Source organism: Xiphophorus maculatus, chromosome 9, assembly GCF_002775205.1.
Source record: "Xiphophorus maculatus strain JP 163 A chromosome 9, X_maculatus-5.0-male, whole genome shotgun sequence".
Classification (NCBI taxonomy): Eukaryota; Metazoa; Chordata; class Actinopteri; order Cyprinodontiformes; family Poeciliidae; genus Xiphophorus; species Xiphophorus maculatus.
In genome coordinates, this window is record NC_036451.1 from 20,012,115 (window position 1) to 20,039,921 (window position 27,807).

The following is a 27,807-nucleotide window of genomic DNA, read 5'->3' on the forward strand; positions in this document are numbered from 1 at the left end:
GTCATTTTACACCTTTATTTACAGTTTCATACTTTAATTATAGATTCAATACAAGACACAATTTACACACTAAAATGTAGGTCAGAAATAAACAAAGCAGTCAGCATTATCATGCATCAATTATACAATACAGAGTGCTGTCAAGATTTCAGTGGTTTATTTATGTTTTCTTCTATGCCAAGCCCAGGGCCCTGTGACCAACAAACATTTAGCCTCATTTACTGAAGAAAGGGCTCCTGATTTATCTTCTAAATAAATTATGATCTCACTGAGACCACCTGTGCTATGCAAGGAGGAAATTAGTTGAATCTGCTCATACTTGCTGAGAAATTCTTGATTCAAACTTTTAGGATTTCTGCTTTAAAACTTAAAGGAATACATAACCAACAGAGAAGAAACATGGTCGTTTTCCTTTTCACTGATAATTCTCATGAGACTGTGTTTTTTTTTTTTTAATTGGAAACCCTATTTTGTTATGTCTGGGTTGAACCAGAGGGTCTCATGAAACCAGACCCAAATAAGGAAAGCATTTTCTTTAAAAATAGATTATTTGCGTGTTCCTAGAAGCATACTTAGTTCCTTGTCAAGTGCAGCCCAGTTTCTGTTCTGCATAAGTTGTGAACTTAATGAAGCAAATACAGTACAATATGTCCCACTGGTCAAGTGGCTTTGCAGGGTAAACTAAATCAAGATATTTTGCTATATAAACTAAAGTAAGAAGTTTACTTTCACAGAAAAAGACAAAAAAAAAAGTTATATGTTGCCTAAACATGGCAGTTTGGCTTAGCAGAGGAAACACAACATTAGCACCTGGAAATGCTAAAAGCATTGAATGATATTCCAAACATGTCTAAATGCCATAGCTAACGCAAATCTTCAGGTATTAACTGAGATATACATGACGCCTCATATCTCCACCAACACAATGCACCCATTTCACTTTGATAGCTTTTTCATACACTAGTGGCAGAGTAAACACTTGAATTTTCTCTTATGTTGTAAATTAATGTTATGTTAGAAGTTTGGAAATTGATCTCTCTTTCTCTTATGAACCAATTTTTCATAATTAGAATCTTTAAAATGTGTTTTTAAGTTATTCCCAAATCATCACATCTTTGATTTGAAAGTGAGATATGCATCTCTCAAGGTAGAAAGACAATGTGACAGCAACATGAACAAAAACATGTCCATTTTTATATGCATTCCATTTAAAAATAAAACTTAAAAATATATATACCCTTCTCAATAAACAACAGGAAAATAATTGTTCCTATTGTTTGTTGACATCTTTGATTACTTTCATCTTAATCTTTGGCTCCCTCCCTACATTGTCCACCAGACTGATTGCTTCAAATGCTTTATGCTACAAATGAGATCCATGCTTGTCTAAGTTACTACTGTGGTCTTGAAAATTTTAAGTAAGTGGAGATGGACAGTTAAATCACTGTTGGAAAAACCATTATAAGGTGTGTCTAAAATTATCCCATGTTGGCATGAAATACCATAGTTTTCTTTAGCTTATCTTCAGTGGAAAGAGTTTCCCAATTTGTGGGAAGCAGGCTCAATGTCTGTCAGAAAGGACCTTGAGTTGGTTTCTTTCAGATGCTCAAAATATGAGTTGAATAGCAACTTATGAAATATTTTTGGTTGACCAGTAATTGTAGAATACGAATGTAAAAAAGTCGACTGCTGCGGCACAGTCTGACTCGATCAAAATAATATATTTCTTTTAAAAGTTTAAAAACATTTATTTTTTTGTAGTAGAATGGCAAAAAGTTGGGTGTCAAGTCCATCCCAAAAACTAGTGTATTGCTAAAAAAATATATGTATATTTTTAGACAAAATTCTGCAGCTGTGGATGAGATATGTAAGCGCAACACACGTGTGAGTTCGTTTTGCAAAATATCCAAGTTAGTGTGAACAGGCTCACTTTATTCATTTGAAACATTTTCACGCCATTAAAGACAAACATTGAAAAGGTCCCTTAAACTTGTTTAAATAGGGACCTGGAGAAGACAGTTGGCTTTTTCCAGGATAATATCTTTTGACAAAGCAAATTCTCTTTTCAAAGCTTTTTCAGAAAAAAAAAGCAGCTGCATTCTTCAGCTGCAACCACTTTTTCAAAATCAGGATCCTTTAAGTGACAGACAGTGAGACCAAAGACCACATTCCCCTTTTCAATAAAAGAACGAAATGATTGAATCCATCAGGAGATAATCTCACTTCTATTTTTTTTTTTGAAGTCTAAAGTTTGACATTTCCTTTATTTGCAGTACATCTGTTGAGTGGCCTCAACTGACCTGACACACCACTGCATTAGAAGACTTATCTCTTTTGACACATGGATTCAATTATCATCTTTGTTACTGGGCGAACCGAGCATCTGGAGCTGGGAGATTTTTGTCTTCATCTGGAAGTCTTAACATGTTTCTGCAAACAGGTTTGTGGTTAGTGAGAGTGGTGATAATGGCGAAGATGCCCCAGACTGTCACTGTGAGTGCAGTTCTGGAAACGAGGGCTATCTGTAAAGTGCTGCCAAATGTATCTGTAGGTTTATATGGTTGTAATTTAGATAGACTCTTTATAGCCCATTTTCAAAACATTTTATATCACTCTGTTGCAGAGCATGTTTAAATGTGATACCAAAACTGACAACAAACAAATGCTTAGTGTGCTGGTTAGCACTTGCATGGTGTACTCATTTATAATAATACTCGGGCCCAGCGTTTTGTTGATAATAAAGTAGAGTTTGAGTTAGTTTGCAGAAAATTGCCCTGTTTTGATGTTTGCAAAACTACAACCGTGTCACTAGACCTTCAGGCCAGTCCTAGTTTCTAATTAACATTAAGCCTGTATTTACTTGTCGACTTCTTCCTGTTTCCCCAAGGGCAATGGTGCTCCCATTTCTATTTGGATGCAAATTAGTTCAGCTTGAATAGATTATCCCATGGGCTTACAAAAGGCTAGACTAATGATAAACAAGTTCTGGGCTTGTATTTCCACGTAGTTTTAAGACTAATAATGACTTCAAGTTAAAAAGATATTTGTCAAAAAGCTTCCATGCCCAAAGCCTCCAAAAGTGTTTGTTTTTCACGGTATTCACTTACACCATGACCAATGTGAATTTTTTGTTTTGTTTTGTTTCAGCAATGCAATGTGCTACTTAAACAAAGAAATGGTCTACTGAGAATCGTGAGCCTTACCAATGAAATGAAACTCTGATGCAAAAAAAGCAAGAGATTCAAGTGGACAAAACAACATAAGCTGAGTATGAACATATTGGCAAATTCAAAAAGACTAAAATTAAAACATCATAATTTATGTGAAAAACATATAATGCAAGTTTTGCCAAGCTGTACAGACACACTACTTGCTATTAAGCTAGTTATTTTAAAGCTAATGTATCCTTCAAGAAGCTCAATTGAAGAAATCCCTGGCCTCCAGGACTGAGCTGCAGTTCAGAGCTATTTTCTGTGAACCACAAACAATTGCTCTGTAACTATAAAACTATTTTGTCACTTGTTTATATGAATATTCAATTTTTTTGTCCCTGATACTGATCACAGTCACATAGGAAAATGCATGTGTTGATACCAAGTTCCAGTCTCATTACATCTTGAAATATAATAACATTCATACAATGAAAAGTTAAGCCCAAAAGTATCCATATCCCTGGCAGGTTCAATAATTTATTTCTGCCGGCAAGTGGAATAGCCATATCTGAAAGGATAAAACACAACTAAAAGGAGGATCAGTTTAGAAAAAAGTTGGGCATCTATCTATTAAAGAATAGTATGTTAACGTTTATTTGAACCCTTTCTATTAACCTCTGGAAAAACCTTTATTTGCAGAACCATATTTAAATTTTTGACAGCACTGATCTCCAGAAAAGTCACATGTTGCTCCTAGTACTAAGAGTCTTTTAAAGCTATACTACCGTTAGCACATTTTAATTTGATTTGGCTTGCCGATCAGTTGGTTCACAACATTTTTCAATGTAATTTAGTTATTCCTTTTAAGAAAACAGACAATTAATTACAATGAAAAACCTTTAATATTGAGTTTTTACTGTTCTCAAACTGTTGATAGAAGAAAGCTGTAAGAAAAATACTCAGATTCAAAGCTGAAAAAAAAACTGAATAAACAAAATATTGTGTCTTATTTAATTATTCTATCCTTCTTTATGTCGTTATTTCATATGAGTTTTCTTAAGGATTCATTAACTTTTAATCATACTCTTGGAGTGGTTTCATTTACCTACTAACTCAACACAGTGTGCTGTAATTTAAAACATGGTGAATTTTTCCAGTTTTGATGTTTCATTATCACTATCACACTTCAAACATTAGGATAGCTCAAAAACCCCAGCAACAAATCAAAGACCATGCAAAACTTGTTTAAGTCTTTTACTGCAAGAGGAAAGAAATACAAATTCATTGTTTAGATTATATTTAGTTTGTTTGTATGTTTATCTGGAATGTGCATAGGAAATTATTTCATACTTTAGCAATAATTTATGTTCCTTTCATGAATTGCCTCTAATGACATGCATGTTTGTCTAAGTGACAACTGTGGTCTGGCACATTTGAAGTAGGTGGGGACAAACATTTGGCTGAATTACTTTTGGTGAAACATTATTGAGTATGTCTAAAATGATCCTTCTTACTCATCTTGGCATGCCATACCACACTGATTTGAACTGACCTTCTGTTGGTGGAAAGAGTTTACAAATTTGTGGAAAACAGGCCCAGTATCTGTCAGCAAAGACCTTATGTTGGATCTTGAAAGTATGAGTGCATTGGCAGCTTACAGTTAGGAAGTACTTTGGTTTACTGAAGTATTTATGTTTGAAAGTTTGGTTTTAGATTAAGCATTGAAAGATGTCTGTGAAATAAAATCCCACATATGCACCCCATAAAAAGCTCTTAGGTCCACTGTTAATATTGCATATTCATTCATAAAATTAGAACATAGGCAAAAAAAAATAAATACAAGGCACTAAGTCATGAAGAGTCAAGTGATAATTACCTTTTATAAGAGAAATGAAACAAATTTAACAAAACCAAAGCATTCAAGTTACTATAAGACAAATGATCTACACTAGATTTTGCCCATATGTCTCAGTCTTTTAATTTGTTTTTGTTGTTTTTCTGTCAGGAAGTCATACTTTTGATTAGACAGGCAACCGTTACTGTCTAGACGTAGGGCCTTCAAATTAGTCTTCACTAGTGTGCAAGGAATTAAAAAAAGAAGGCATTGACCATTTCAACATTACCATCATGGTAAACATACTGTAGATAACCTACTTCATGACACATCTATTGGCGCTGTTGTGCTCGCATGGATGCTCTCCTTCTGGTTGCAGAACTAGCTCGCCGACTTTGGGTCCTTCCCCGCTGCTCTGAAGGAAAAGCCACGACCTGGGTTGATGATCTCTGCACCTGCAGACCCTCCATTTCCCTCATGTCCCTTGCCATCTGAGACAATGTTTGACCCGGATTGGTCTGCAGACGCTGGAAGAGGCTTTCTCTGTTAATTTTTTTCTCTGGACAGCTAAAGGTCAGTGCCACACCAAAGTCTGACTTCATCTCTCTTGAGAAACCATCGGAGGTGCCATCAAAGCAACGGCCAATGGCGATCTCTTTGGCAACTCTGGGATTCTGGTCTGTGACTGTGTAGATGCCATAGTTGTGTCCTAATGGATCAACGGGGGCTAACATGGTGAATGCATGCGATTCGTTGTTTTGAGCAACTGGTGGATGTTTAATGAGATATTCCTGTAGAAGGCCATTGGTACTAATCCTTCGACAACTACCTTGTGGAATCAACGATATGAGTGATCTGTCCACCTCCGCTTGATCAAACAACATGCCACTACATTTGAACTCAACACATGCAGCTGAGGTGTTTGCCTCTCGCATGTCACGAGTACTGCGAATGTCTCTAATACCATAAAGTTTGCCCCTCGTCTCTTGATGTGTTCCTCCCAGATTCCTTGACCGGACCATCACTTCCTTCTGGCCGTGAATCTTGACTTTGATGAAGCATGCTCTAAACTCCTGGGGGTTAGGCCACCAAGAGAGGTAGTCTCCCGTCCAGGTCGTCAAGTCATTCTCCTCAAAAGGAACAACATTGTATTCATACTTGTCCTTTTCCACTCTGAAAAATCTGAAATGGTTTGCGTCCACAGGAGCATTTTCACATGCTAATAAATTCTGATAAGGATATATTGGTCCATTTGTCTCATCAAAATTGTTCTGGTTAGGCTTTGCCAAATTAATTCTGAATGCAGTTTTCTTCAGAGCTGGATCCTCATGATCAGAACGCTGGTAGTCTAACTTATCTAGATAAGGTTGGGAAACTCCAATGATGTTTGGATTCATCTTAGGGGAAGACGGAGCTGCTTCCAGCTCCTCTCCACCTAGTATGGCTGTGACATAAGCAGTGTAAGCGTCCGGTCTCATGGCATCACAAAAAGCAGGCAAACAAGCCCCGTTGGGTCCGGTTAAGACACTGTCAAACCGACCCCATGCCCTAGGATTAGATGAATAACCAGGTTTGGGCTCCAAGTTTATCAAACTGATAACAACTCCCTCCAATTGTTCTGAAGGAAGGAACTTTTCACTCATGTAGGCACGCACTTTAACATAACAGCGCCTGTTTTCAGGCACATCTAAATTGAAGAGCCTACGTTCTCTAATCTCCATGTTGCCTATTAGAAAGGTGCGCTCCTCACGCTTGCTTCGTCCATGACCACCAGTAGTTGTGCTGTAGGAGAAATCACTCTCCTCCTCCCAGACACCAGTATCTGGGTTTAAAGACCACAGCTTCATTGTGGGAATGTGCTCTTGCATTTTAACATGCTGCGTGTCAAGGAGAACTTGGACTGCCCCTGTCCCAAGAACCTCCTTGCTGGTCTCATCTCTAAAGTCAACTGAAAACATGCCGTAGGTCCTTAATGGCAGCATGTCACCCTCTTCATCCACAAAGTTGAGGTCACCAGGGGCTGCTGCTGCTGTCGTTATGTTTCTTGGATCAATAAATGTGACGCTGGCTTTCACTGTCCCCTCATAGATTTCTCCGTTGTCTTTAAGGAAGGAGTGGGGTGGAATGACCAGTTGCCCTATTGGATCTTCCCCTTTAATTTCCCCAAGGTCTATAAAATTGGTCTCTCCTGGATTTATATCAACTGGTGTTTGCTTTCTCATCACTTTCACATTATGATAGATGGAGCCACTTTTCTTGTCAAAAATGAACACCTTTGGAGTGTCAATGTACGTTTGAGTAGGATCAACAAAATTTACCACCAATCTTTGTGTATCTGGAGTAATTTGTAATGTAAACCCTCCCTGGTATCCTGTGGTGCCTACTCTATCTTTACCAATATAAATATGCCCAAATCGCAGAGGCTCATCATTGTCAGCTGCCACAACTCGGCCACGAACCAGCACGGTAGGTTGCACACACCTCTGACAGCTGCACTGTTTCACCGCTCGTATGGGGAGTTTGTAGGTACCACAGTCAATGTTTCGACTCTCCATTTCCTGGACACCACAGCAGAATCCAGCTCCGTCTCTGCACCGCATGTCGAAGTCGAGGGATCCCGGGCATTTGTTGTGAGAGCATCGACCAGCATTGTAGTACTTGGAGTGAGTGCCAGGTTGAACGCAGTCCATTGGTAATCTGATGAGGTGCATTTCAGGAGTGGCATTGCATGCTGGTGATCCGTTAGCTGTGAATCAGATTATATCCAGCGTTAAGATGTGTGGCACAATATTGAGATGCAATCCTCACAACTCAAATGTTATAGAGAAGAATGCTACAATTACAGTGGTTTCAGTTTCTTCATTTGCTAGCATCTGACAGACGTTCTGTTTGGAATCATATATTAAACCTAATATGGTAAAATAAAATTAATGGACATGTTTACATTCATATTGATTATTCAAACTGCAAAGAAAGTCACATAACCTATTCTGTAGAGCACACACAGAAAAATTGGCATCAACGTGTCTAACTAGGAGAGTGAAGCATGGGTTAGATTATTATTACACATGAAGTGAACATGTATTTACAGATCATTTAAATTGAATTTTTTTTTTTAAAGCAGTAATTGTTTAGCTAGATACTTGAAATATAATTACTGCACTTGATATCCTGAAATTCAACCATCCTCTTGTTAGGTACCCCTCAATTTCCAAATAATTGGTGGATGTAACAAGACAAGATAAGCTTCCTTTGGTATATGATTATGTAAGTGCTGCATTTCTGCTGCTTTTCCTAATATGAGACCTGTCTAACTAATTATGTATGCTGAATTTAATTCGGGGTCCCTTTTCATATTAAGAACTTCACCACCAACAACATTGTTTCAATAAAGATCTGGTGGATTTGGGGGAGGAGGCCAAGCTGAATTAGCTGAGCTTAAAAGCAATCACAAATAATTAGTTATTATTTAATGAAATGTATTTGTGAAAAAACTGAGCTGCAACACAAGAAAGATAAGACTTGTGGCAACAACTTATAACCATGTTAAAATAACAATAAACTAAATGAACATTACTGTTTGGAAAATAATCAGTTACTTTAAATTTTAATATACATTGTAAAAAAATTTAAATATTTAACTTGAAGCCAGCAAATCAAATCAAATAAAATAGAATTCTCATTCCTAATGAACAAATAACATTTTTTTAAAATCTAAAATTCAAGGATTCATGTGGGCCTCAAATGTTTTTTGAGGTTTTAGCAGTTTAGTTCACTTATGTCTTGAGCCAGCTCCGATTACGATTAAGATAGTTTATTAGTGTTCAAATTAAAAATGTAAACACAAAAACAAATTATTTATCTCAAGACTAGTACATGTACTTCTCCTCTGAGGTGGAGATGTTATTCTTCTCGCATGCTGGAGTCTCCTGTGACAATGAACTTTAGGCTGCAGGGATTTATTTGTTGCCTGAGGGAAATTGCTCTGTCTTGTGCCTTACCTAACAAGAACCATGGAGAATAGGCTCTATCTACAGTGCTGTAAAAATGTATTTGCTCCCTCTTAGATTTGAACTGTTTTAACTTTTTTTGTCACACTTGAATGTTTCTTGTCATGGAGTAAATACAAAGCAGTTTTTCAAATTCCTCTTTTCATTTTTCAAGGGAAAACTAAACCCTGCATGAGAAAGTCATCAGTTCTCTTGTATAATCACAAATTAATTATGATTTACCACATTCTTTGATTTAATTTCACAAATCCAACCAAGGCATAACTACTCTAAAGTGAAGATTTAAGAATTCACTTTAACAGAACTTGTTTGACAGCATGAAGTCAAGTAAAATATATGATAAAGCAAACACAAGAACAAATTAGAAAAAAAAGAGGTTGATATCTACAAGTCCAAAGTAAGTTACAAAGTAATTTCTAAGATTTTGGGACTGTAGTGAACCACTGTGAGAACCATTGCTGACAAATGGGGAAAATGTGGGGCAGTGGTGAACCTTCTCAGGAATGGTTGGCACACCAAAACTACTCCAAGAGCTCATCAACGACTCATCCAAAAGGTCACCAAAGGTCTTTGAAGACCATAAAACTCCTTTCCAGCCTTAGTTAAGGTTAGTATTCTTGATTCAACAATAAGAAACAGATCTGATTAAAAAACAAAACTTAAAAATCTGCATTCTGGAGCGCTCTAATACTGAAACCATTGTTTGTTTGTTTGTTTTTCTCCGAAGAGTTTTTGCGGCTCTAGTGGCTCGTATTTTTTGCGACAGTAGGCAGACAGGAAAGAGGGCGAGGAGAGGGGGGAAGACATGCGGCAAAGGTTGCCGGGACCGGGAGTCTAACCCGCGACGTCCGCGTCGAGGACTAAGTCCTCCAAAGGTGGGGCGTGCTAACCCCCTGCACCACCACAGCATGCCCCCTGAAACCATTGTTTACTAAAAAGAACCCAAAGAACATGAAACTGTCAGACATGTTGGTAGTAGAATGATGTCTTAGGGTTGCTTTTGTGTTTCACAACCTTAGTGATCTTCCATTATTAAAAGAACAATCAGTTCTGCTCTGCAGAAGACAATCCAGAAGGGAAATGTCTAGTCATCAGGTCACAGACTAAAGCTCATGTGGGTCTCTGTTATGTAGTTGCGATAACAATGATATAAATCAAATTAGAAAGCTCTAGAATTGAGTTATAGAAATGCAAACATCACAATCTAGAGCTTAGATCTTGGATTGCTTTGCTAATAAAATAGTCCTTTATTAATCCCACAGTGAGGAAATTCTCTTATTACAGCAGTAAAGTATCAAAAAATACCCCATTGAGTAAAACATGTATCTAAAAACAACATAAACAACTGCATACAAATAAAGTACCTACAGATAAAATAAAATTTTAATTAAATAGAAACCTGAAAATGTGGAGATTTTTAAATACACAATAAATAAATGAAGAATATTTTATGTTAATGGTGGCATCATGTTGGAATAGCTCTGTTACATTAACTCTGTTACATTACATTACTGATATGTCCTGTTAGAGGCCTTTGTTCATAATTTCTTTCGTTCAAGCATTGAATGTCTGGGCAATTATTCCCTTTGCAATTGGATACTGTGCAGCTGGAAAGATTTTTTGCATTTTTTAAACTTCCAGACAGTTGCTATGATGCATAGCTGTGGCTACAACATATTGTTTTTACAACTGAGAGCAGCTGATTAGCATCTCAAAAGCCCAAATAATACTTGAACTCCTAACCCAAATCCCAGACAAGTTAGAAAAGAGGCTTTGAGTGGGAAGCTAAAACCGTCTCTTCCAACAATCATTATGGGAAAGGATCATATCCTCGACTCCAACGCCTCTTTACTCGGCTTTCTAACCATTCGGCCAGACAAATATTTAAAGAGAAGTGGCAAAAGCAAATGAGGTGGATTAGTAGTGCTTGCCAACAACTGATGGTATCATCCAGGACATTTCACTATGGAATATTATCTACTGCCTGGAAACTGAACTATCATACAGCAACAGCCTTCTGGTGCAATGGTGGTGACGGTGTTAGAAGTTCATCCCATAATCGGTGGTTTGCTGATTTGAGTTGCTGTTCCATCCATCTCCTTTGTTGTATTCTTGGCGAGACACTTCGCCTGTCTTGCCTGCCAGTGGTGGTCACTGATGGAGCTAGTGTGTGGTAGTATTGTTTCTGTCAAACTGCTCCAGGACAGCTGTGGTTGCAAACTAGTAGCTTGCCACCATCAGTGTGTGAAGAGGCTTTGGAGTCCTCTGGATTTGATAAATTGCTATACAAGTACAGGCAATTTACCATTCAGTTAAAAGCCTCTTCAGATTTGTTGCAAGACTGACTGCTACTGGAGATCTTTTCTGCCCACAACGTCACCATCCAACCACTATTTGAAGATACTTGGATGATATGAGTTACAACAACATATAATTTCCCTTTGGAATAAATATTATGAGTTGAATTGAAAACCACCTTTGAATAACTCAAAAAGAGTCAAATTATAGTTCTGGACTGACTTGGTAAAATGTCCAGACTTCTATCTAATTGAGATGTGGAAGGACAGTAAACAGGTTGCTACTTGAAAACCCTTCAATGTGGCAAGTGTGAGCTAAAATTCCTCCACACCAGCGCAACACTTAATGCCTGTTGTTAGAAATGTTTGATAGCAGGTATCGTCTTAAAGAGTAGCACATAGAATTAGTAGGTCAAAAAATAAATTGGTTTAAGGGGTAATTTGTGTTTCATATACATCATTTTTTTGGCTTTCTTAAATGAAATCATCTTTTTAAAATCACTCTTTTTGATTTATTTAGGTTACCACTGTCTGGTATAAAACTTGCTTGACTGTATAAAATGTGAAACAAAAATTAAAAAGAATAGTATAATATACAAGGGGGCAAAGAGGGCACTGTAGTTCTCCCTCCTTGATGTGGCAACATTTTGTTTCTTGATTGAGAGAGGAACATGTAGAGTTTAGTTTATGCACTGCATGTTGGAGGAAAAACTGCCGTCTGGGGTTTTCTGCACCTAGAGCCACTTCAAACGATAAAAAAAAAAAATCCATCATGAGACGACTGTATTTCAAACAAATGTAAACAAAATAAAACTTAATCCCTTAGCTCAGTTAGATTTTCCTGCTATTTTTACTTTCTTTTGCTTTTTCCACTTGGTGTGAGGTGACTCTCTCTTTCCTGGGGTTTGTGAGCACTGTGGTTTTGTATGATTCTTCTTAATGCATCAACATGCCTCATGGATGACTTGAATGTAGCCCAGGTCTGGCATTCCTCTCAAAGGGTGTATTCAATTTTAGCAGCGGCTGTTTTTTATACAGTCAAATTATTTGTGGTTGTTTGGTTTCTGTCAGTGGTTTTACTTGAGCCTGTGGAAAATTCAATACGTCACTGTCAAATGCACCAGGATAAGAGTCATCCTGAGTCATAATCCCACCTAGCATCTCGCCATCATCATGTCAAAATGTTTTCCTTTGGAGCTGATAAAGAGGAAATGCAATGTACGAGAAATTGGCTTCTTACTGCAAAAACAATGTTGCATATATGATAAATCTGCTTTACCTGCAAGCAAAAACAAAGTGTTGCTTTTGGCGGAAAATGCTGTGTGTTGCTTGCTTACGAAAATCAACACTGTTGGTCAGCTTCGACATCAGTGATTTCATTGATTAAAAAGAAACATTGAAAAGAATAAAAAGCAGCATGAATCTATATTTGCATTTAGAAGAAAGACGTTTTTATTGTGATACGAGGTTTTATGTTTTATGTTCTCCTTAAGTCTGTACATACCAATCACAGTAAGGTGAGCTGGAGACGACTTGATGCTGCCTGCAGCGTTGCTGGTTTTGCAGTAGTAGTCCCCGGACTGCTCTAGCTTTAGGTCTCGTAGCACAAGGTCGTTTCCATACTTATACATGTTCTTATCCAGCAACGTCCCATTGTGGTACCTGGTTTATTTTTATAGAAATGTAGAGATACAAAGGACACAGATTACTTTAGTTTATTTAGATTTTGATTTCTTAATAAAGCTCCTTAAGTCAGCACATACAATTCTTATTGGAGGTGAAGGCTACATGTTTTGTAAGTTTTTATTAATGATTCTTACTACAAGTCTGGCTGGCCTAAAACTTTACTTTAATCCAAATAAATTCAGTCCTGTTGTATGTGACCATATCCAATGAAATGAAAATGTTAACCAAGCACATTCATTTGCAAATGTAATGCTCAACTCTGGTTAAATTTTAGCATTTTTATTTGTTAATGCTTCTTCTGGACCAGGAAGAGAAATCTATCGGCACATCGGCTGTTAAACTGAAATAATTTAAACTCAGAATTGTTTCTTAAAATCTTTACAATTACTTTGCATGTACATTTACACTGTGGTGATTGTGACTCAGTTGGAAGAGTAGACTTTTTGCAATCTGGAAGTTGCAGGTTCAGTTCCAGCTTCTCCCTAACACATGTAGATGTACCCATTGGCAAGGAATTTAAACCTGATCTCTGTATTGATGTGTGAGAGAGATTGGATGAACATGACAAGTTAAAAACACGCTGAATGGTTGGTATGTTCAGAAAAGCATGATGAATGTAATATAAATTCAGACCATTTAACATTTAATTCTGTATTTTTAGTCTCCTTTAACTATTATGAAGCATGTCATTTTTTTAAAAATTCCCCTTTCAGTGTATTTTTACTTTGAAAAAAGACCCGTTCCTCTCACCCTTAACATGCCATTGTGTGTATTACTGCATAAAACTGCTGTTCTTCTTACCAGTAGTATTTGTCTGGAGCTGGTGATCCTGTAGCCGAGCAGCACAACAGCGCCCTTCCTCCCTCGTAACGCACTTTGTCTTCTGGGTGCTTCACAACGTATGGCTTTTCTGTGGAAGGTGTAAAAGCACAAATCTTATACACCTGTTTTCTGTGCATGGTGAGACAGAAGCTTACAGAGCTCTTAAAACTCAGCCCGACAGGCACTTTGTCCTCACATTGGTCTCTGGGCTTTTAAAAACTTGTTGTTAAGGGAATTACAGTCTCAAAGCAGCACAGTTCTAACATTATCGGGTTTCTTCCCAACTATATAGGTGGTCTGGGCTTGACTTCGTGGTATTTTATTTGTCTGAAAGTAGGATTTGCCCAATAAAAACAATCAGCATCAGGAAATGTTTTCTCATGGCTATCCGTCAACACCTAATCAAATCTATCTACTCCATCTACTGGCACTCACCAGCTGACGTGAGGACAGCCCGTAGCCAGGAAATCCCTGTAGCGTTACTGGAAGTGGAGACGACCACTGGCACAAACTTCTCTTTGTTGATGGCAATGGAGGTGGAGCCGGAGGAGCAGACTCCTGATAGTGTGAACTGCCCTTTCACGTCTGTAAGAGTCCGGATCACTTTAGGGTGGCTGGTCAGAGCCACGCTGGCCCCTGCCACAGGGACTCCGGTCACAGTTTGGATGTCTCCGAACAGCATGTGGCCTTGACACACACAAATGCTGCAGTCCTCACTGGGTTGGCCTTCGGAGCACTTCAGCTTGCATGTGGCTGTTGTAATAAACCCATTAAGACATACAGTACGTAAAGTGTGAAAAATATGCTGAAGAATAGAAATGCAAAACATTTGGAATCACAGTGTTAAAATATTATGGTTTATGGTTAGTAATATCATCTTCCATAATATTGTTTCTATGTCTTAAAGTCATTCTAATGAGAGAGGAATGCAGCAGAGTCCTTATTGCAGCTGTTGCTACATAGTGCCGGTCAGCTGGCTGAAAGAAAGTTCTTTGACGTTTCCCTTAATTCCAAAAAAAAGCAAGTTTGCTTCAATGGAAATTTTTTTTAATTATGAAAAACACATACAGTCATGGCATGGACGCTAATAGAGGACCATCCATCACTCTTATAAGGGCGATAGAAATTTAAAACTACAATTAGAAATGCTTTGGTTATTCAATAACATAGCCAAACTAGTTAATTATGATTGTATATTGTCAACCTCTTTTGAGTAAAAATCTAAAATGTGATGATGTTATGCATATTTGTCAATACCACATTAACATTTGTTTATAGTAATGAACTGTCAGTCATATCAAAATTCTTATTTTTACTTTATAGCAACTTGGTTTATATTTCACATGGTCAGGTGCACCTCAGCTTAACGACTTTATTAAAAATAAGCAGCTTTGCAGTCATCATAGCAGCATATTGTTTGGAGCTTGTTGCAAGATGTGGGCCTGGAAATGGTTTGGTTTTAAGTGGGAGGATTTCAGAGGAAAAGTTGCAATCTGCCAAGTGGATGAAAAAAATATTATTTGTGCAAAACGTTGCCACAACAAACGAGCTTCATTTCTCCTAACTAGCAAAAACTCCTGACTACTTTTTGGAGAAAGGGCCTGCAGTATTTTCTGGACTTGTACACAGTGTCGATTGTTGTGCTCGACCTGAATGAAGTGCTGGCATGTCAGTCACCACAACAAGGTTCCATGGCTTTAATAACAACAGAGTCAGTGTGCTCCTGATTAACAACTGTAAATATATATATATTATTATCAGACAGTCTGCTGCTGTTGTTTCGTCCAATTTCTTGACTCCTGGCAACAGCTGTTGCATTTTAGCAACAGTTGGGTAACTTAACCAAACCCAGAAAATCATTTGTTATCCTTTTCATTCCTGTTAAAAACATGCCCAGCTCCTATTACTCAAATATAATTTTGTAAGTCAAACAAATTGTCAATTACATAAGGTTTCCAAAATACTTTTATAAGAAATGAACTTATTTGAAATGTGAATATTACATAATTAGCCTCACGGAGGTTTTTCCCTCTTGGAATGACATGATAATACTTTATTCTTTATTTTGTCTGTTTCTTGCTTTAGGGTTAGCCCCTAACCCTAACCCTTATGGACCACTATTGTGTCTAAACAAATAGGACTGATTGATTGATTGATTGATTGATTGATTGATTGATTGATTGATTGATTGATTGATTGATTGATTGATTGATTGATTGATAGATATTATAAAAAGTCAATTTTTATCTCAATTTCAGAGTTGAACTGTGTTGTTTGACTTTAAAAACATAACAAAATTGTAGAGATTTTGATGCTTTTTTGCTGTTTGAAAGTGAACTTTTAACATAAAACTGTGTAAAGACATTTTACACAATATCTAAAAAAGTCTGAGCTTACTAGGACATCGACTTCTTCCACATTTCTGGACCTCAGCAGGTCGTCCTGGACACTGCACCATCTCTGAGGTTCTCACACAAGTTCTTCTCCTTGTCCTGCGACCTCCACCACAAGTTACTGAACAACTCCCCCAGGGACTCCAAGGACTCCACTTGGCTATAAGAAAAGGGCGATTAGAGGGATTTGTGGTACTTTATTTTCAGTAAATCTTTTCAGTACTTTTGTCAGTCATTCATTGGTGTTTGCTGGCTGAAAACACTTCACTTCAATCTGTTGTATCTTGAGCATTAAGCTGATTATAGCTACAGTTGAAGTATTAATATCATGGATGATTTACTTGAAGTAAAGTCTGTCAGCTTTTTAGGAGCATACCACTCAAAAGGGATAGTCAACAGAGCATTTAAAAGCACTTTTGGATGTCAGAATGTTAAAAATAAAGGGAACAACAATATGCTGCATTGACAGTGTTAAGGTTTAACCTGCAGATGAATCATACAGTCTCATTTCAGACTAAATCCAAAACCCAAATCCATTTTGGTATCTAAACATTGCTCAGTAATTTTAGCCAGGTGTAAGGATAATTCTCGTCACAGTTGACCGACCTGCGCATGGTGGAGTGGAGCACTCCCTCCTCTCCGCATGGTGTCCTATACATGCTGGTACGAACAAAAGTGGCATAGGCTGAGCGCTCACACATTTCCTCTGCCGAACTTGGATTCCCACGTCATTGCAAACCGTGGTGGAGCAGGGACCCCACTCACTCCAGTCGGTCCAGTAGCTCTGCACTGCACACACAAGAGATCTTAGGATTTCAAATCATTCATCAGTTTCTGTACTAGAAAAGGCCAGTTATATGACAAACTAGTGCACAATAACATCACATGTTTAAGTGACAGCTTGTGCCGCAACAGGCTGCTCTTATCAGGACTACCTGGAGGACACTGAAAGCGAACATGATAGTTGGAACAGACTCGACCGTACGGCTGTTCTTTGTTGATGCACCAGAAGCCCTTCTCCAAACTGGAGTGGACCACTTCACCAGTGTCTGCAGCTGCCACCCAGTCTGTGGTGCGGGCCTCCATGGCCGTGGGCCGAGCACAAACCCTCTCTCTGTAGTAGAAACGAATTGCTTCCAGGCGCTCGTAGTCTCCATTCCCACCAGGATGGTCGATGTTAAACCAAGATGTCCACTCAGTCACACCTGGGGGCATGCAGAGAAAACTGATAGAAACCAACTGTTTGAAATGGCCAGAAATGGCTAGGAAAGCACCATCTACTCTAAAGAAGCAGGAATACTTCACACACAAAAGTGCATTTGTTTTTGATCAGTTACTGTTGTTGTTGTTGTTGTTGTTATTGTAACAGTGCCTTCTTAGGAATAAATCATAAACCACTAGAAAGCATGTTCCCCTTCAAACATAAGAAAAATCAATATGAGGGTTGCAGTAAAGTCGAGTATGAGGTACGGGCCGTGTAAAACTTGTCAGATCCTTCCTGCCAATTCTGTTCACGTTATTCAGCTAATGACTCTTGTTTTGTGTTGCTTAGTGGATTGAATGGTAGGAATTTGACAAAAGAAGATACATTTGTGGTATAACAATTTATTCATGTCTCAAAGAAGGATTGATTAAGATAGAGCAATAAACAACCAGAACAGCTTGCTACTTTCTTCTCATACTGGTCAACAGCTTGGTCACCCGCTGCTGTGAGAAGGCATCCAGTTCTTCCACCAGTGTTTGCTTCAAATCACCCAGTGTATATGTGTTGTTCAGTCTGGTACAAACCGTGTATATCTAAGGTGATCCCACAAGTGATTGTAGGGTTGACATGAAGACTGCATGCAGGCAACTCCATTCACTCTAGATTTGGGAAGTTTTTCATCAGCTCAACCCACAAAGACATTTTTTTTATAAGTGTGACAACATTTAAGGAAACATAATCAGGTTATTCAGTACAATAACATTTACAACTATTTACAAGAAGAACTACGACAAAAAAATTGATAATATAACACAATTTTATTTTCTTTTGTGCAAAATTTGTCTTGGGCTTAGTATATAATGGTTTTTCTACGCTGTGGAATATAGAGTTAAGCCTAACGGGTTGTTCAAGGAAAATATAAGGAATAAAACCAGTGCACTTCCTAATAAACATAGTTTAAACAAATTATTCTATGCCATTAAAAAGATCTTTCAAAAGAAAACAACAGGAATGTTGAAAAGAAGGAAAACTCTTTGTAGATGTTTAAAAATTTGTAGTCCTTAAAGATGACAGTACATTGGGGATTAGTTAAATTTGAAATGAATAGTGATAAAATTTCATGTCTGTTAGAGCCTTGTGTTATTTCATACAGGCATGAAGTTAATGTTTGACGCAAGTGGATTTCTTTCCAATTATTGTCATCTTCAATCAGTCCCACGCAGGGAGGAATCCTAATAAAAGAGCAATTGTTCATTTCTTCTCATGCTCACTGTAGGTTTGTTGTTGCTCATAAGACATATTTGGTTAAGTGTTCTCTGGGCATAGATTTTAAGCCATTGGCTGCTTATTTTACAGGAAATTAGTACCATTAAAAATGTGCTGAGCTGACTTTTAGACTTTTCTGCTTGTAATGGAGTCGTGAACATCAAGTGAAGCATGTAAAAAGCGTTTGGATTTGCAAAAGGCCTGTGAAAAGTACAAGTAATTTTATAGTTTTATGTAAATTTTCACATTAGTGAAATGGGAAGGTCTGCTCCCAGATGTCGCATGCTAAACCATAAATATCTTTACAGATCTCAAACAAGAAGATGTTAGAGATATTTTTTATGACAAAAAAAATTATTTAATAAACAGCCATAATACCTGTTGTTTGTGAGTCCGTGAATGTATTGAAAACCACTCTTTTGCTCCTGTCTGATGGGTTCCTGGTCCTTAAGCCTGCACACAAAGTAAAAAAATTAAAAAATTAATATCAATACCCCAACATACCCCAATATGTCATAAAGTCCCATTGGTCCCTTGTACATCAACAGATGTAACCGCTATAAATGAACTCTAATTAGTTAAAATTCTTTATTGTTTTCTGTATGTTTATAAACTGCGACAGACCGGCGACCTGTCCAGGGTGACCCCGCCTCTCGTCCGGAATGTTAGCTGGAGATAGACACCAGCACCTCCCGACCCCACTACGGACAAGGGTGTTAGAAAATGGATGGATGTATGTTTATAAAAGAACAAAGATAGAACATCCAGAAATACCCCGGGGTAAATCAAAGTAAGCATAGCAGTGATTTTTTTTATATGAAAACTGTAACTCAGATATGTATCAAACTGGAAGTTGTTCTGAAAAAAAAACAAAAACTGTGTTGGAAAATGTTTTATCTGTGGAAATATGTTATTTTGTTATCTGATTATTTTCCTGCTGTCTAACAAACTTTTTGATGCCAAAAGTTATATATTTTGCCATTCATTAGCTTAGCTCATTAGAAAACCTATGCAAATTAACTAACTTAAGAAACATTAACACATTTAATTTTTACGTTTATACATTTATACCTGCAGCAATTATTACACGTCTCAGAGTCACTGTTTCATAACGTCTTGTTTCTATGCCCTGCTGCAGATGTGTCATAAATAAGAACAACACATGAAATATGAGGTTTCTGGCTCTTTGATTTATTAAATGGGACTCAGTGACATTTTCTTCCATGCCATAATGTGCAATGATTCATTTATTCTCCACCACTAATTTTTAATGTTGCAAAAGACGTCAATTGTTTGCTTGACATTTCTTTTTTGGGTTACATTTGGGCCGCTAAAAAAAAAAAATATATATATATATATCATGGTGCGTGACGGAAACAAAAAGTTACGTATGCTGCCTCTCACCATGTACACGTGTGCGTGTGTGTGCAGGGGGAGGTGTGGGGGTGTGTGTGTGTATTAGGCACAAGCACTGCTGAGTTTATGAGAAGAGAATCCCAGCACATTAACTAGTATTGATCGATGTCCCTTCTGGTTTTATTGCATGCTTCAGCTCTTTATTGTCGTGCCAGCTCTTTTGGTTCAACCATTAAAACCTTTAAGTTACATTTCTAAAACGACGTTAGGAATTGCATAATGTACACTTTTAGGTTGGCATGGGCAGCCAGCTGACCAACATTGGTGCTCTTTTTTTAAATTTTTTTTTTATTTAGCTTTTAAAAAGCCAGTGTACGCTTTCCATATGGCTTTGTGTCTCTGAACTACTGGGTTGACTTGAGAACCACAATGAAATGCCTTCAGATTGATGTGTTCAGCAGCTGTGTCTGCTGCCTGCAGATTGAGTTCAGTGGGTGGAATCAAATACTTTCCCCATCATTCTTTTTCTGCAGTGATTTGTATGTCGCTATTGCATTCCTACACACATGCTCGCTGATGATCAACACTATGTATTGGTCTTCACTGATTTAACAAGTGCTTGCAGAATGCATGACACATTTTCTTCCCTCTGCGATACTGTAGCTTAGAATACATAAACAACTTTTCACTTAGCTTCTTAGCTCGGAGACCCGGACCTGCGGCCATTAATGATCCTTTCAACTCCGCACGCAGACTTGTTTCCAAGAAATTCTAAAGAAGCATTTTGGCTTGTTACATAACAGCGCTACTCCCCCTCACACCAACTCCAAGTTAATTTACGGCCAAGTTCTTGGCCCCTGATTATCGTTTCAAGATGTTTCACATTGAAAACCAAACACCAAAACAAGTCTTCTGGTTTTACAAGGTGTCTGATAGTTTTAGGGAAGTTAAGAGAGGGAACACAGATTAGGTGCAGCAGAAAGGCAAATGTTGGAGTGCTGGCCTCACTTATGGCAGGTATATAATCTGGCCCAGTGCACTGGGATCTTTGTGCTTTTGACTGACATATTAACACTTTTTAAAGGCCATGGGCTTTTGCAGGGCTACTGCTTCATGTGGCTGGTATGTGAGTGAATTAACCTCACCAAGAAGCAAGTAACACATGTTTTTCAAACCCCCAAGGAGAAATGTTACAATTTATGATTTCCTATTTGCTGCTTCAGGTTCACACATACTCGGGTGTCCTGTGCATATTTTGTGAGCCGTGCAGATTCTACATGGAACCCGCGTGCACTGTCCACAGATGGTTAAGATTTCACGGTCAAGCCTACTGGTTTCCTATATTTCTCGTGACAAATTCCTTCATTTTCCACAATTCGACTTAGCTCAACACAGTGACCCTTCCTTACTCAGTGTCTGAGTTATTAAGTAAAAATACTAAGTATTCTTCCTTCTCTGAAAGTCCTTTTGTTCTCTGATTGATATATCTTGCAAATTTTTGTTCTAATTTCTTCAGTCAGACACCCTTCAGAATTGGACTCTATTTCATCCACAAGATGGCACAGATTCTCAACTTTATCAGCTCGGTGTTGCACACGCAACAGTTTGATGAAAACATTGTTTCCAGTCAAGCTTTTTGCTATGGTACGCTCTCGTAAACGTACTCATGGACATCTATGAAGTATGTCGGAGCCTTTAGAAAATGACATTTTGAGGTGCCTCACCGCTGAAGTATATCTTGTTTGTCCTTTTTCATTTGTGTTTTTAGGATATTATACATTTATTTTACATTAGGAACATATTCAAAATGTCTTCAAATGCCACTTTTTGTAGTGGTGTTTGAAGACATTACAAAAAGTGTCTTTCGTAATAAAAGATCCGTGCTGCATTTATTTCACTTTTTTTTGGATTAGGGACAAATATTGATTATGGAAATGAAAGATGACCAACAAACAATCGTGGTTATTTTACAGTGACATTTGGTATGTTCACTTAAAGTACTTCAAGTGGCCTAAACTTAGGAATGACCCTAAGCAAACATCAACTAGGTAACAAGATACACCAATACTGTAAGCTTGCTTCAGGTTCCGTTGGTGACAGAAGGCTGGCTACAAAACACCAAACATCAGTTTTAGTAACTGGATTTCTTCTAAGTGCGGATTCATCTTGAGCCACAGAGCCTATTGTTGTTTTTAACTAACTATACATCATTGGGGTTTACAGCTTGGCTGGACATAGGCACATCTTCTATTAGTAATCACCTGTGACTTTCTGAAGATTTGCTTTCATTCATTTTGTGAAAGGGAGTTTCCAGTGTTTGTATTATGTTGAAAGAAAAAAGAAGAAAGAAAAAAAAAGACTCCCAAAGAGAGAAAATGAAAGACTTTTTAAAATTGCACCCAGAATGTTTTCACTCATATTGGGAAGGTATGTCTTTGCCAGATGTATGTTGGCAGACAGACAAGGCCTAAATAGGTGGTCTGGATTCTGTTTGTAATACTAAAAAATCCCTACATGATGGAGAAGATTAAAAAAATAACTACTCTCGAACTGAAAAAAAATCCTACTTGGTGAATCTGTTTGTACAAAAGTGTTTTATGTTCGACTTGAGAGTGATTTGTCTGTGTGAGCCTGTGCATGCAATGCTCTGTTTATGTTTTCATATGAGAGTTGTTTATGCAGTTGCACAGAGAAAAGAGGAATGCCAGGGGCCCCAACTCTCTCATGTGACAGAGAAAGGACAAAGAACAAGGCTATTTAACAGTAAAAGCACAAATAAGGTATTTTATATGGAGAGAGAGATAAATATGTACATAACATAAATTAAGTTGGCATAGCACAATTAAAGAGGAAGGTAGAAATAGAAATACAGCTGAAACCAACTGAATTTCCAGCATTGTAGCACAGCTAGCATTTGCATTAAGTTAGAAAAGCAGTAGTTTCAATTTCCTGAGTCTTATCGCCGCAACTAGACAGTTACCAAAACCAAATAACATCCTGTTCACACCACAGAAGGACATGGAAGAGTGACAATCAAACATTCCTACCAGAGAAACGGCACATGTGCATTTTTGAGCAATCGTAAACGTTTTTCCCATTAGAGACAAAGCGATGAGTTTTTAAATTCACTGTAAGTAATCACAAAAACAGATTATAAAAATACAGAAATTATATCAGAAGGCATAGTTATTCAACACCATGCTAACTCCCCAGCTGCCCATATCAGGTCATATCAGGTCAGTCTCAGTTAATATTTTTGTTAATATTTCAAATGGTAAAAGTAGAAGGCTGTTTGTAAAACACCATCAGGCTGGTGCTTGGGCCAGACCCAGTTTGGGATTAATGTGAATTTATTTATATTTCTTTGATCCACTGACGTCCTTGTCTCAGTCATTTAGTTCATCTGGCCAGACGGCTTCGTGTTTGGAACAGACAGTGGTCAGCATCTGGAGAAGTAGCCCTGGTGTCTGCCTAAAGTTATGTGGAGAGAAGAGAGGACTGGAAGATTCATGTGAAGGGGTGGTAGTTCCAGAGCACTCCTCTAATACGGTGGGCATTCAGCAACAGCTGCCACCTTTAAATGGAAAAAATGGGCCATAAATCTCCAAGGATTTAGGGTGGATGGAGAGAGTGACAGAGAACAAAGCCAGGATAGTGTTTGATGGAGTAGGACGGAGGAATAAGTAGAGAAAGGTGAAGGCCAGAATTTGATGGAGTGAGGAAAAAGAAGAGAAAAAAGGTGGGGAAAGTATTTGTGAGAAATACCTGAAGCAGAGACAGATTAGCAACAAGAGGAGAGCAGATGAAGACGAATAGACAGATGGAGACGTTCTGCGAAGTCAATGCTGCAGCAGTAGATTGAGCGCACAGAACGGAGGCATAAAATGGTCGGCAAGTTGGCCGCTTCAGCAAAGTTGGAAAACAGAATGCTAAAGCCATTTTACCTGCCCTCCTTTCCTTTATTCCATTTTCTCATTTAGGAAAGTACGAAGCCAGCAGGTGTAAAAAAAAAAAAGGGCCACTTGCTATGTGATCATTGCACCTTGTTTCCAAGGTGACCGGGTTTATGTCTTTGGGGATGGCCTGGCTGCGCAGCATTCGAGAGTGAAATAAGGCCAAGACGCACCACCTTCTCACAAGATGTGGGGATGTACCGCTAAAGAAGCGTGGCATAAAACGTAAAAGTTTATTATCCATTTTAGGGTCAGAGTGTTCTGCTCAGTCAAGATCAATGTGAACAACCATTTATAAATCTTCTTTCTCTGTCGGCTGGTCTTGTGATTTACTCATCAGTATATGGCACAAACCCCTCTGCCAGACATTTACGACTCAGAGGCCTGAAAGTCCCACAAGATGTGGAGACTATTATGGTCTATTCACACTCGATTGCCTTTATGAACTGCCAGCGCCTTCACTTAAAAAAATAATAATAATGGAAAACAGATGGAAGGTGGATAGAAAGTGACACTTGGGAAGAGCAGTGAGTTTTCAAAGCAACAGGAGGTGAAATTCAGGGGCGAGCACTTATGATGTTCATGTGTTAGGTGGTCATTGTAATGGCCAGATGCTCAAGCTGGACCAAAGATTGGGAAAAAGTGGAACAACAACAGGAAGTGATGTAAAGATGTGTTTAGGCACGAGGTCACAACGCCACAATGTGAAGCCTTATCATGATGGCAACATTATCGGGTTGCTGCCATCATGTGACTTGGCCTGGTAAAGTAAGCTCAAGCTATTTTTATGAGACCTGGAAATGAATGTGAGAAACTGTATCCTTACGTTTGACAGACTTTCATTTGGAGTTAGAGAGTAGGCAATTATTCTCAGTTTGACCTGTTGTCTTCACAGAGTCAGTTAATAAATACTTTGGTGAGCTGATTGACAGCAAAGGCATTGGATATGACCCAACATTTGGCAGAAACAGACAAAGATACATAAAGACAGAGAAGACATAAATAATTTGCAATCACCGTGAGAACAACGTTTGATATCTTACAACAAGAAGTTGGTCTCTGCTTCAGAGCTTCCTATAGGTTTTAGACGTTTTTTTTAAATAAATTCGGACCACATCCGATCAACCCTAGTTTAAATCCAAAGTATTTCGACTGATCGAAGTTGAACTGAATGATTCTACACTGAATGGAGATTCTTCAAAATACAGTTTAGGATTTATGTAACCATTATTCTATGCAAATTGCAATGCTTTTTGGCTTTCAAATATGACAACCACCAACACCACAAAAAGTTGCTTTGTCAAATCTGCATAGGAGCATTGCTAAGTGATTGCATTATTACTTCCTCGCATCTTGTTAAATTAATCTCTCTTACTGTTTTTGTGAACCCAGCATCGAGTTTTGTCCCATTTGGTGAGCTGAATGTACCCCTAGTTGCAAAACAGGTAGGTATCAAAACATAAAGTTTGGTGACATTTTGTCTATTTTTCCACACAATTGTTTTTCTTCAACATTTATGACTGCATGTCATATCCCACATGATCGTACGCTTTATTATGAACAAGTGAACGGGACAGAGCTGAGATTTGATTTTTGGGATGGTAAGAAAAAAAGCATGATGCAACAGCTGTTTGTTTGGGCCATGTAATGCAATGTTTACTGCTTGTTTCATAATTGGTTACTCTATTACATTTTTATGGTGTAAAGTACTTTGAATTGTCTTGTTGCTGAAATGTGTTATAAACTAAAGCTTGCCTTTTTTGTTTGCTTTTTTTTTTTTACTGTGAGTTAAACCTCAGAGAAAGTTTTACTGATCCCCTCATTCATCCCCACATGTTGCTAATCGCACTGGGGTTGAAACCAGCTTTTGTTTTCACACGAGCAATTAAGGGCCAATGAGGAGAGTAATGAATGTAACCACAGAGTCCAATACTGTCTTTCTGAAAGACTGTAAATAACTTTCACAAATTTCCCTGCAGGTCTCCACAGCCATTACCTATCCAAATATCTAAACTCTCTTAATTGGACAAGCTTTGCTCTTGATTTGTTTACATGAACATGTTTGATGCTTTTAATTCTTAATGTATTAGTTTACAGGTTCACAGTGTGTCCCCACAGCATTTCAATCTGGAACACACACCCGCCCACGCGCACACACACAAAGTTTATCTCATCGTCCTCCAGACACTTTTTCTGAAGCAGTCCTGCCCTGACATCCTCAAGGGAATGTCGTTAAGCCGGAAAAGCCTCCACAGTTGCTTTGAGTTGGTCCACACATGTGAGTGATGCCGTAAACCGGTTGTTGTTGTTTATTATGAGACATGACAAGGAGATGAAAAATGTTTAACCCAGAATTTGTTTGTTTTTTCCTGCAGCCCAGCGTTGTCTTATTTTAAGTTTCTTCATCTTTTAACTTACAGTGATGATAAATACAAAATGAAAGTTAAATCAGTCTTCTCTTACCTTGACCTAGAGCCACTGAGGCCAGAAAAGAGAGCAGTAGTGGCAGCTTAGTTAATTCCAACATTGTGCTGATGGTGTGATCACGGAGTCGGCATGGATACAAGATGAAGACGAAGCGAACAACTGGTTCTGCAGCACTTGGTCAGGGTAAGTGGGCTTCAGATCCTCAGGTGTGGGTGATGCTGCCGGTCCTGCAGAGTCTCGCCGTGTCTCCTCCTCATGTGGGTTGGAGACAGGAGCTTTTTAAAAGAAGGGGCATCAGGAGTGCACACCAATCCAGCCCCTCTCTCTTTACCATTGGTTAGTGGAATTTAACATCTGGGTCCCCCATATCATTGTCCAGAAGAAAAAAAGAAACGACAAGGGCCTGCTAGGGGGAGAGAGGAGAAAGATGAACGCAGTCAGTGGGCGTTTGAGTGGCTGGAGTTGCCAAAAACTAAGAGGTTGCTTTCCTCTTTGTTCAAATCCATATCTCATATTTCATCTTTCTGACTCAACTGCAGCTTAATTTAGGTATTTGCTCTTTTATTGCTTGTGGGTTCGAGCCTCCTTTGCAACAGAGTTGTTATATTTGTCCTGCGAACAGGTGTGTGCACGTGTCTGTTTCCTTCTTTAAACTTCTATTCTGGTTTCTGTCTCCATCTTGTCAAACAGTGAAGCATTCTCTAAAATGAGCACATCCAAAAAAAAAATTAAATAATCTATGCTTAATATGATCTCATCTTGCTTTTTTTTAATTGCATTTAAATGTACAAATTTCAATGTCCATCTGTGGTTACTTAACTGTGGTTTACTTAACTATACGTGAAGACTACGTTTTCTTTAGTTGTCACTGTGGCTCGCTCTTACTGCCCCCATCTCCTCCACTCGCTCTCGCCACAGCCAGATGCTGCTGCTTCCCCCCTCTTGCCTCCCTCTGGTTCAACTTCTGGTTCAGTTTTGTAACTTTTTAACAGTTGCTGATTGCGCGGTGATGCACTGCCAGAGAGAGGAAGTGTCGTCATATGGCATGCCATTCAGGAAAAAGTCCTGAGAGCACAGACGTGAGACGTGCTTATGAGGTGCAATGTACTTGGGCTCGTTTTAAACATGTGTATTTGTTCGAGAAAGAGGTGGAAATTAAAAATACTAATTTAACTCAGCTCTTTTATAAATCCCACTTGGCTTGACATTAAAACCGGGTTAAGCAGCAACAGCTGAAGGAATGCTTCCACTGGTTTTAGCTTGATAAAGGTTAAAGAAAACTGTACAGTTGAAAATAGAAATGCACAATGATGTTAACCTATGAAAACTTTATTGCTAAATGAATCCCAGATGGGCAGCTAACTTGATTGTGGCTATTGTGCATATTGTCTAAGACGGTTCTCAGAC

The 27,807-nt window shown here is 38.3% G+C and overlaps 1 protein-coding gene across 1 annotated transcript; it reads right to left on the minus strand.

Moving 5' to 3' along the window:
* Positions 1-27,047, minus strand: cilp2 (cartilage intermediate layer protein 2). The gene is made up of 9 exons (XM_014471296.2): positions 26,437-27,047; positions 19,043-19,117; positions 17,130-17,399; positions 16,801-16,983; positions 16,199-16,354; positions 14,237-14,554; positions 13,781-13,889; positions 12,798-12,955; positions 1-7,732 (listed from the first exon to the last, which is right to left on the minus strand). The coding sequence occupies exons 1-9, from the start codon at positions 26,498-26,500 to the stop codon at positions 5,319-5,321; spliced, it is 3,747 nt and encodes a 1,248-aa protein (XP_014326782.1). The 5' UTR covers positions 26,501-27,047; the 3' UTR covers positions 1-5,318.
* Between the last annotated feature and the right edge of the window lie 760 nt (positions 27,048-27,807).